Source organism: Micrasema longulum, unplaced genomic scaffold (genome assembly GCF_059751315.1).
Source record: "Micrasema longulum isolate JH-2025_06_02 unplaced genomic scaffold, ASM5975131v1 h1tg001252l, whole genome shotgun sequence".
NCBI classification, from domain to species: domain Eukaryota; kingdom Metazoa; phylum Arthropoda; class Insecta; order Trichoptera; family Brachycentridae; genus Micrasema; species Micrasema longulum.
The window spans coordinates 1-12,400 of record NW_028278439.1 but is presented as its reverse complement, the minus strand read 5'-3'; the positions used below and the strand labels follow the sequence as shown (position 1 = coordinate 12,400).

At 31.3% G+C, this 12,400-nt stretch overlaps 1 protein-coding gene across 2 annotated transcripts in view; it reads left to right on the top strand.

Moving 5' to 3' along the window:
• Positions 1-12,400, top strand: part of Shal (Potassium voltage-gated channel protein Shal) — a 160,168-nt gene extending 147,768 nt beyond the window's left edge. For both annotated transcript variants that reach the window (XM_088234520.1, XM_088234519.1), the window contains 2 exons: positions 3,639-3,779; positions 12,332-12,400. In XM_088234520.1, the coding sequence (XP_088090646.1) occupies positions 3,639-3,755 (117 nt within the window). In that variant the 3' untranslated portion in view covers positions 3,756-3,779; positions 12,332-12,400. The remainder of the gene's footprint in view (positions 1-3,638; positions 3,780-12,331) is intronic.

Genomic DNA, 12,400 nt, shown 5'->3' with positions numbered 1-12,400 from the left:
GAGTCAAGCGTCTTGACCACTACACCACTTTACACTTCCCAACATGACAAAAAGACTTGACTTACTGGATCTATAAGTATCGACGTTATATTTAGAAATCACTGTAAAAAATAAAATTGAATTGAATTCATTACTTAAATATTTTGATAAAGAAGCTTCTGTAGCTTTGAAACAAGTCGATAGAAAAAAAAAGTTATCAAAAACAAAGTTTTCTTATATTTATTTTATTGGTCCAATAATGGCGGCCTCCGTGTTGTAGTGGTCAAGACGCTTGACGTGAGTCAACACGGAAGGTTTCGGGTTCGATTCCCGGTGAGAACACATAAATGAAATGTGATTTTCATCGAGCCTGGGTGTTCTGTGATGTAATTCACCACTGTAATTGGGCCTCCTGGCGTGTTGTGGTGAAAAAAAATTAATGAAAATAATGTTTTGAGTATGTTCAAATGCTGGCAGACCCTAGGGAGTTGTTCATATTTAAATTTGTAGCAACTGAGAGGGAAAACACCTTTGAGGAGGGAATATGGGAGTCTAGGCATTTTTTTAGACCTTTTATGAGCAGATTTCTGAAGATATTTTATTTTTCTATTTGGCCTACTAGAATATTTTGATTATGTCTTACCTCGTAAGCGCATGGATATTTTTTTGTATGACGTAATTAATACTAACATTTTCTTCTACTTGTAATTAAGTTTTGAAGCTTCAAAGATGTACTTTTGCCTTATCATTATTTTTAGACTATTGTGTCATCAATAAGAAACAATGTGTAGTGTGTTTGTAACATTATAAGAGTAGGTAAAACAGGACGCTTTAAGAAAAATATATTTGGGTATGACTTTATTTCTTTGAACAATGCAATTTGTATGTAAAGCTCCTTAATTTTTAGATTTGCTGCGTAATATTTCTCATTAAGGAAATAGAACTTTGTCATGTTTGGAATTACGCAGTTTTGTTTTAGACGAATTTATTATTAACTATGGCGTCTTGACGCCGGCCATTTGTTTATAATAAAAACTAATTGTTCCCCTTCATAAGAGGGCAACGCGGGCAGATTGAGGTGGACTATAGTCAGAATTAAGAGAGTGTGGAACATTTTAGTTAGTTCAGTGGAGTGTGTACTAACGCCGTTCCCCCGTGGGGGTAGGCGGAGAGAATAGAACGCCGTATTACTCTGTCTTTGTATACGGACCTCGCTTCTTCTATTTTAACACGCGTTTTCTTCGCAAGTTGACATCTACGCCCTGTTCAATAGCGTTATACTTCTAAATAAGTGGAAAATAAAGGAAATTCTAAATCAAAAGTGTTTTTTTAAATTTCGATTATCGAGATTGCCATGTTCCAGTACCATTAAGACGATACAGCATTTATAGGGCTTATGACCTGTCATTGGCTGGTTTAAGTAGGCATTTTACACACTGTGTTACATTCACCATTCTGCCTATGTTTGAACATCCACATTTCCTCAAATCTTCAATCTGTTGACTTTTAGGTCATAAGCCCTGTAAATGCCTAGACTCCCATATTCCCTTCTCAAATGTGTTTTCTCTCTCTGTTGCAACAAATTTAAATATTTTATAAGTATTTTTTTATATTTTTTTTTTATTTGGGAAATCAACTGTTTAACATTAGTGACCCAACGAAGTTTCAGTTTTGGTTAAATAAACGAGTTTTGGTCGAGGTTTCGGTTTCGACTGAAAATTGGCCGAAATTTCGTCTCAGCCGAAAACTGCAACCGGGATGTGTCGGATTACGTTCCGCTGTACTCGGGTGGAAAATTACCAGAATCAGAGATATTGGATAGTTTTCCATTCAAATAATTAATTATTTTATTGCTATTTTCTAACATTAAAAGTAGACTGAATTTGTGGTTCGTTGAGTATAGTTAGTAGTTCTAAAATCTTTTATATTTATATTTTTGTAATTCTTTTAAAGTTTTACAAAAATGTTTTTCCTTACCGTTGCAACAAATTTAGATCTTAATAATTCCCCAGGAAGTGAAATCCAGCATGTCTACAAACATTAAGACATACTCAGACAAATATATGCTATTTTGTATGGTAAAATTTTTCAATCATAATATTATCAAATACAGAAAAAAATACTCACGTTGTATTGAAATTAAGGCAACGATATGTACTCTATTTGACCTTTAACATTCTGTGTGAAAAAACTCCATCGAGTCTCTGTGTGGTAACCTGAGGTTACCTTAGGTTTTCCTTGGGTAGGTTGAGGTCAGGAATCATTCGCTTGATAATCACTGTCTCTTTTCATCTTGTTAAAATTATATGTGTTTCTTGCTTTGTGATCTAATTATATTACATCTCTTTCTCTCAAATGAATGTTTTATATATTTGTCTCAGGGTAGTCGATATTTTGTAATTTTCGGAGATCTCGATGAACAAAATGTTTAATTAAAATATATCTAATATACCTAAATATACACGGTTTTTCAGGGCCAGACCGCGAAACCTCAGTGGAACATTTCGAAGAATAAGCTTTAAAAAAAATTGATATGAAATATTTCCAAAAACTCATTTTTAATTTATTTATTTTTTGTAATCTCAAAATGAAGTAAATCTTTAATTTCTCGGAGTAGCATAAGTTCTGCAAACCCCTACCCCTCCTCAACAAAAAAAATGAGATAAAGACGTATTTGACCAACGAAGCGATCGCTTCAGACACGGACAGGTGAAGCGGCTGGGTAGGAGAGGGGTAGAGGTTTGTGGAGGGACAGTCTGTCCGAGAAGTTAAGGCTGTAGTCTGGTAAAACGAACACAAAATGAGGAAATCATACAATTTTGCCATTTTAAAACAATTTTTTTTTTTCAATCGCGCAATAATAAAAAAAACAAAAACAAATAAATTAGATAAAAACAATATTTTTTATTAAAAAATATACTAGTTTTATGTAACTAAAATATAATTACTTTTAGACTGGCAGATTACGCCATTTCAAATTTAGACTAAACTTAGGTATCTGGGATCTCAATAAAGACTAAGTATTGAACAAAAATTTGTTGTTATAACTTAAAGATAATAAATCAAACATGAAAGTGGCCGTGCTCAAATTTTATTTTTTTGTTTTTGAAAAGAAATACAAGCATTCCAAATCACATTTTCCTTTATTTCTTCTACTTAAAAATATGCCTTTGGTAACACTCAATTTTTTTTTTAATTGAAATACTTTAGTTGAAACCTTTTTTTATAGAATTGTATTCTCTTTTTTTGAAAAAAAAAGATAATTCTGGTTGTAATATTCAACTTAAAACAATATCTTATTGACTTTTTATGACCTTCAGACCAGCCCTTACCGAAAACGATTAGGTCATTATTTTTTTAATTACTTTTTTGAAAAAATATTGGATTTTTTTTTAAAGCTTATCATGAGGAATATTCCTCTGAAGTTTTGCGATCTAGCCCTGAAAAACCGCGTACAATAGTTTTTACTGGAGCTTTCGAATATTTTCATGGCAATTTTCATAGTTGTTGCTGAGATATTAATTTCTTAAGTGCAATTTGCAACAACTCCGGTTACATCACAGGAATGGACGGATTAATAATTTTTATTTTTCAGGTTGTAAATATAATTAAGTTTTCATGCTTTTTTAACATTTTAAAATGTATTTTCCTCGATTTAGGCGCCGATTTCTTCTCCGAAGGCGAGGCACCCGGAGGCGCTCGTTCTAAGGCGCCCCCCGTCGAGGAGCCCCCGTAACGAGAATAGGAATCAGGCGCCGGCACCGGCCAGTAGATGATCCAGCTTGTGTCTCTTATCAGATGTAAATTCGCCACCTCTGTCGAGCTTGCGCGACTCCTAACAGTGTGAACCCGCCCGAATGTCACTTTACTAATTGCTTAACCGTGTACCGACAAAAAAAAACAATTAATTTGCCCTTTTTATTGCCACAATTTGAAATGGCGATACATGCTTTTCCTTTTATTGTTGATTTTGATATATTTTTAAATCTAAACGTTGTAGCATATGCTTAAAACATAAGTTAAATTAAAAATCATAAGGTGTATTAGAAAAAAAACACATATTATGTATATTAGTTTACATGCTTATTTAATTATTATTTATACGACCTAAGCAAATTTTAAGAATTATACGAAGAAACATATGTACAATAAACTGAACATAAAGAACATAAAATTATGTAGCAAAGACAAACAGGAGCAATAAAATAATGGTATACAATATGTATATTCAAAAACACGATCAAAATAAGACTTTGAGCTAACCCAGCAAATCCGATTCTAAAAAAAAAATTATGTAAATTTTGTGCTAAACATTTTTTTTTTACTTTTCACTCTTATCCGCAACTTAATGGTGCAAATGGCATTGCGCTTGTGCGTAAATGAGAAAGTTCAGTGTTTTTTTTTAATTTTTGTATTTTTTTATGTATCGTATTATCCTCGCTATGATTTTTTAACGTTTCGTAATATTAAAATTACACCACCCGTGACGTCACAAGTTGAAGTCGGTGAGTTTTCCCGACATTTATAAGGAGAACCTCGTACCTTTCAAAATACAATAAACTTTTTTTTAAAGTTTTTGTTGGGAAACCGGAAATCTATCACTACATGTAACGACGCTATTATTGATTGATTATTGTTCACCTGAACCTGTGACGTTTCAAAGTAGTGCATTATTAAATGCATTTCAATATATTTTTTATACAATCTCCAGAAACTTCGCTGCACAAGTAAATGCTCTAATTTTTACCGTGTGCATAAAAACATTTTTTATATCGAATTTTTTGTAGCACTAACTTTCTCATTGCAGAAATTTTGAGCATAGGTGTTCTGTGCTGTGCTGTGTTGTACTATGCAAAGTCGTAATTCAGCACTTATAATAAGGTACCTTTAATAATTTATTTTAAACTTTAAGTACGAAAATAAATGCACTTCGGCGAACTTATTGCTTAAAGTAAAATCTTTCAGACAAACAGAATTAAACTGGTAAAAATTCGCAATTTTAGAAAAAATAATTTAACGACAGTCTTGTAAGTGAGCAGATAGAGCTTGTACATATAAACGTCTAAAAAAATCATTTTTCTGCGTCCGAGTGGATGACGAATACAGCTTTGTGTACGAAATATATCCGAAATTCTAGACGAGGTTTTTTCGTCTCGATGACTAAACCTGCCTTGTTCTACAGTGGTTGGAGTATTCGCTTACCATGTTTGAGGTCCCGGGTTCGATTCCCGGGGGTGTCAACATAAAATATGTTTGTAAAAATGTTTTACACTGCAATATTTCACTGGACCTGGATTAGCACCTGAGATATACTCCATTTACTATTCCAATTCAGTACCCTATGCACCAACAAATGTGAATTTGCTTAGTGATAAATTTTTAGTACTTTTTATAATGGACAATTTTAGGACAAGGCTATTTTGTTTGTTAATGTAAAAAGTTTATATACATTTTATTTAAACATAAACACTCACCATATCTACATAATTTATTACGTCATCTGTCATTTTCCTTTTAAGTGTCACAAAAGTGTTTTAGGTTTTAAAAAAAATTGAGAATCTTTGTGTTCTCCTCTTTCTGTAATCTGATCCGTGACAAGTACCACTTATATTTATGAGAATAACAATGGTTCTCAACATTTATCATTCTTGTGTTTATCTAACAGCTTGGAATAAAACTGAAGGCCGTATTACACGGATCTTAAAATTGAAACAGAAATTGGTCAGAAATCTGAACTAAATTCATAGCAAGAAATCTTTAGGGAAAAAAAATACTAATATCACGTTTTTTTCACAATTTTAAATCAACAAGGGTCTAAGAAATACTGTCAAGTAAAAAAATATTTTTCGTTTTTCTTTTGAATTCTATGAAAAAAATCTAAAAAAACACCACGAACCAGGCCCAAATAGCAACTTTTTAAACTGAATCTATTTTGATCACTTCGCCACCCGCGTTATTTTTTTAACCATCGGACTTTACTAGTTAAAATATTTTTATTTTTTTAACATTTTCAAGAAACTTAACAGTACAATTTAATGCTCTAATTTTTACTGCGCGCAAAAAATCTTTTTTTTTTCCAATTTCCCACAGGGCTAAAGTTCCTCATTATAAATATGTGTACCAATGTGGATAAAAAAAAGCTCTTACAGTTACGTATTTAAATTCTAAACTCAAATATTACATGTATTTTTTATCGAATCTGGTATAATGTATATTATTTTATTTGTTTACATACAATATAGTATTATGTTCAAATTCTTTGCTCTTGTATTTTATACTACACAGACTAATGTCTGTGCACCCGATAATAAACTGTTAGTGTATAGTTTATCGGAACAAAAATTATCTTACATTTTTGTATTTTTCTTATTTAAAAAAGGCTATTGAAAAATTATAGAAAATAGCCCTGAATTGATATATTTACATATTATATCATAAGATTCCTTTTTTTTAAAGGCAACATTTACAAAGAGTATAGAATATAAAGAATAAATGTCAATTTTGACGTTTTTTAAACTAAAAGTAACATTTGACGGCAGTTCAAATGATTTACATTAATTTATGTTTAATAAAATGAGACATTATGACTCTTTTTTTCATGATAACTAAACAAGAAAAAAAGGAATACAGACGATAAATAGTGAATCCCACTTATAAACTGGAAATAAAGAAATAATTGAATATTAAAGAAAACTAATTTAGATTACTTGAATCAGTAAAGGCTATTAAGCAGGTTTAGGCAAGACGTTCGGAAACTTAAAAACGTTATTTAGTATAGTATTTACGGTTTAAGCCAATTGCAAAAATTATATAAATAAATAAATAAAATACGAAGAAACATATGTAAAAGAAACTGAACGAAAGGAACATAAAACTATGCAGCAAAGACAAACAAGGACAATAAAAAAGCGTATACAATATATTCATAAACACCATCATCATATAAAGCTCGGGTTTCCTAGGACAGCGGTGCCCGTAATTTAACGGCCGTAGTGAACATTAATGCGGTTGACAGCCGTCGTAACGGTGACTAGAGAGTGGTTTCATATAAAAATGGTGTTGATAACACCGTTAAAAAATAAAACCACTCTCTAGTCACCACTACGACGGCTGTCCACCGCATCACCGTTCACTACGGCCGTTAAGATACGGGCACCGCTGTCCTAGGAAACCCTAGCTTAAGACTTCGAGCTTACCCATGCCATCTCATCTTCATTTCACACTGTGTTAATGGCAAAAACATCTACAAAAAGTCGCAAGGTCTATATCAAAGAATTCCAAATTATGTGACGGATTGACTAATCTACACATTCTTTTTGGAATGGTCTGCAGGTCCGTCAGCGAATCGGTATTTATTTTCTTTATGATGACAAAACGTCGTGCTTTCATAGTTTGCTTCATCATTCATAAAAACAAAAGTTGCTCTTGGAAAATTCAATAAATAAAAAATCAAAACTTAACTTTTTGACTTTCATCCTTCATACCCTGATCCCTTCATATATATCATAAATACGACATGTGGTCTCGTAAAGGGTTTTATTAATGTTTTTTTTTCGGTACAAGTTTAAAAGTAATTAGTTAAAGACATTGAGAGTATGCAAAAAATGATTTTTAAGGCAAAATCAAAAATATGTATAGTTAAGATATTAGTTATAACTGTATGCAACAAACTCCTCTTACTTTGTAAGTTCTTTACAATGCATTTTTAAATAAGACGTATTATAAAAACATATATTTTTGATTTGTCTTATTAACGATTTTTTTATTAATTATAAACGGTGTGCTTAGCAAAATATATAACCATTAATGTTGTTGCTATATAATATGTATTTTTCTATTAATATACAGGTAAAATAACTCTTCTTTTTTCTATACAGGCTTTGTTACTATCTCGCCAACGTCAACGACCCCTTTCTGTGCTGGGCCCTGCCAAATACGCGTTGTACAAAATGCTAAATATTTAAAATTTAATGACAAACAAATATATCATTGCAATAATATGTACCGTCTCTTTTGGGTGATCAAGTTTAGGTTGGATTTGTTCCAGCGTTTTGTGTATCGTTTGAGGAGCCATCTTCAGGGTAAACACACATCACATACTACGTTACACAGTGTTTGGTGTGATAATGACAAGTCATAAGCTCTCTTTATGTCAAGACTTCCACACTCTCTTCTCAAAAATGTTTTCCCTCTCTGTTGCAATAAATTTACACACATTACATGGTTTAGTAACTTCTGAACGAATCTAATCTACAAATTATCGTCCAAAAAGGACGATGCATATTGATGAATTATTTTATGTATTAATTGATTGCAACACGCAATAATTATATCAAAGAAAAAACTGGAAATAAATAAAGACCATTTTTTTGTGTTAATTTAAAATATTCTTTTGTAAAAACCTCAAAATACTAATGCGCTACAGCTCTAGAGACGCCATTTCGCTCTATTACATAGAACAAAAGAGTCGCGAATTTTCGGTATGGGTTTTGGTTTTGTTAAGGGATGATTTGGTCGCTGCGCTTGCACTTCTGAATCTGAGTACCTACAGCCCATTGTTTTGCAGTAAACTATAGCTAACTTCGTGATAGATAATCTTAGAATGATTTTTGTCTGTGTATGCGGCTTTATAGCATTATTACCCTGAGGTAAAAACGGGGTTTTTACATTAAAATATTTCACAGTTCCAGAACCGACAAATGCTGCGTAAGATCATCTTACTATCAACTTACTCATAGAAATACGCTGTGGTTGGTGTATCAATTCTGTACCATATGCACCTAAGTTGTTTACTGGGACACGATGATGCTTATTATTTTTCATATAAATATCGGCACACAAAATAAACATTTAGTAGAGGTTAATATTATATAAGTTGCCGCCAAATACTTCAGTCATCAGTTGTTTAACTGGGCGGCTAGATTGTTTTTCAAATGCCGGCATTCAACTGAATGGCCAAACCGTTCGTTGAATGAATTTAGATAGCTCAATCTTCAACTTTTTTGCTGGTTGAAAGCAAGCCTTTTGGAAATGGCCGAACCAAAAGCCGCCGGGTTAGGATAGGTTGGGTTAAGTTTATTTATTTAAAAAAACGTTTTATTTCTTAACTGAGTAAGTAAAGTCAAAGATCAATTAGTAAGTTAAGGATTTATTTTTAGTAAAAAATCTTTTTTTTATTGTACCCAACCTAACCAAACCTAACCCAAATTCACATTACGAAAAAAAAATGTACTCTCATGTTGTATTAGAAATTAAATAATTAATGCGAAGTGACGTTCAACCCTTACATTATAAACGTTCAACGAATGGCCTAGCCATTTAGTTGAATGTCGGCATTTGATGAATAGCCTAGCCACTCAGTTGAGCGCAGATTTAACTATTTGGTGGCGAGATATATACAATAGTGAAAAAAAAGCTATGTCAATCAGTTACCTATTTTAGTTCTGCTGTCAATGTTATTTATTAGTTTTTCCGATTTTATGTAAAGAAAAACGAATTTTAAAAAATATGAAAGAATTATAAATTATTATTTGATTTACATAACTAAAAAACATTTTTTTTATAAATATTTTTGAACAATCTGTTATGTTTGAAGTTATGTATTATTTACGATTAGTATCTATCGATAAGAATATATCGTTATAAAATGCTCGTCGTGTATAAATGTTTTAAAAGCACTTCTGTTAAACAGTGTTTGTGTTTGGTGTCTTATAAGTGTTGATATGTAAATTTATTGTTTGTGTAAATAATTCCTAAATGTTTCGTTGTTTTGTGTGTATTTTGTGTTTCCAAACCCATAAATTTTGTTTGGTTTTACCTATTTTTTTGAATGCGTGTTGTTTATGTGTTGATGTTATGATTTTGGGCGTGTGAAACATGTAATTATCATGTGTTATACATAAAAGGAACATTTGATGGAATATTTTTTAATGGATATCCGTTGAAATTGATCGTTCAGTTCATGAGTAAGACATCTGCAAATCACAAATATAGACATAGCGAGATATGAACTATTTCAATGGTAACCGAATGATATTCGTAAATACCCGACGCTTTATCCGTTCGGGATGTTTCGGAATTTACCCAAAATGGCTTTACAAATAGCAGACGTATCGGATGGAGATAACTGACGCGTTACCCACCCAGTAACAACTAAAACATGCCAAATTATTTTTATATACATTTATGGCAAGGCCGAGAAACTACAATAAAAGCGAGAATGTTTACGCCGAGTGACGTAAGCAGACGCTACTCAGGATCGATTTTGTCCTAATAAATAAAGAGCGCTCGAGTAATTCCGAAACATCCCGAACGGGAGACGTATTCTCGAGTGATACTAATGCATCCCGAATGGATAAGGCGTCGGGTATTTATGAATATGCGTCAGATTAATTAACTGAGCGATCAACATACATAATTGTCAAAAATTGTGTTTCTTTTTCAACCAATACATTGATATATTTAACCCTTTCAGCCAGGTGTTCACTCAAATACATATACATGAATTTTAAGATTTACTATTTTTTTTTATTTGTAGTTAATTAATTAACCCTTACAGATTATAATATTCAATTAACAAAATATTTTATTTTTTCAATTCATGCTGTGTTTTATGATAATATTTTTAACATCTTTTAAAAAGATGTCCGAGTCATTTGTTTTGTTTTGTCTGGTAGTTTAGTATATAATTTCAGTCCCTTCTTTATTAATATTTTTTTTATTCTCATACTTAGACATTTTAAAGAGGCAAATTTATTTTGTAATTACGTCTCAAATTTTTCTGCTTATGTTAGTAGTTGACACACAAATGATATTTTTTTAGTTTAACATCTGGCTCCTGGCTGGTTTGTTTGTTTTGGAAAAAAATCCTCACGTCATAATAAAATTTACATTTGAGCCAAGATTTCAATATATATTTGTACACCTCATGGTCTAATGGTCTCGGGTTCAAATCATGACATAAAATACTGATTTAAAATACAGTGCCATTTGCACCATTAGATACAGAAAGAAATTAAAAATAATAGTCAAATTATTTGATTGAATAAACACATATTGTGATATAATAACACACGTTTCATGAAAATTTTCGTTGTCGATTTACTATAAAATTGATGACCCATCGTTCATTTAACGAATTTTGAGTAACTTCGAAAATATAAAAGATAGGGAAAAATAACCTTCAGTGCATACATAATATTTTTTATATCCATGGAATCGAGGTCTGAAAGGGTTGAAATATATTTAAAACTGTTTATTAAAAATAAATTATTTTTTTTACTTTTTGTACATAATTCAAATTATACATTGCCGGACTTATTGCAAAATAGCTATTTCTTCCAACCAAACAATAATTACAAGTTTAATAAAAATAAGATTAATATTTCAACAAAGGTGGAAAACTATTTATGAGGAGCTAATTATAGTACAATGTGATTATAGTTCTGATTTTTTTTTACATTTATCTGTTATTAACACGTTTTTGCAACCATTTTTGTTAATGCCTATGATAAAAGTCCATATTTTTATAATTTATTGGGCTACATAAAATTGAAAGAAACGGCAAATTAATAAAATAAACTACATATTATTTATTTTTGCTTTTTAAGATAGTGCATAACATCTTTAGAAACGAATTTTTTGTATTAAAATTTCTCACAACTTTTTGAAAATAGATTGAAAATATTTTAGTTTTTTCAAATAACTCAATGTAATTCAATTTTAAATCCTTGTACAATGACTTTTGACACCTATTTCTCCTCATTTGTAATTTTACATTTTTTATCATTAGCTTCATATGGATCTTAATCATAGGCATAATTAACAAAAATGATCAGAACACAAAGGCTTCAGTAAAACCACAACTGGCTTCCCTTTTTAAGTGTAAATCATAATTTAATCTATCTAAAAATCACAAACACATTTGAATCGGATGTGGTCCCGTGGCTGGTGTTGCGGACTTACAGATCAGAGGTCCGAGGTTCAAAACTCACTCCACCTCATCGTGATTCTCATTTTCTAATAATGAGTTATTTGCAACTTTTGAAAATAATTCCGAAATTGAAATATTTGAGTAAAGCATAAGAAAGAAAATATTGCTTTTATCAACAATAAAAAATATCAGCATGTCATTTGCAGATACGAATTGAATTTAACTTATGGAATTATCAAATAAAATAAATTAATTTAAATGGGATTAGGCCTTCACAAATACAAATTTTTGGATTTAAATAAATTTTCCACCTTTATTAGAACATTTGTAAAAAAAAAACACTTTGAACCCACTTTTTGTTTTTTGGTGTATTTTTCCATCTATGTAATTTTCGTTGATCATTTTTCTATTTTTGTTTAGGACCGCGAGTTCGTAGAGCTGGATAATCCATACAACGGGGCCCCAAAGCGGCCCGGGAGCCCGAGCCCC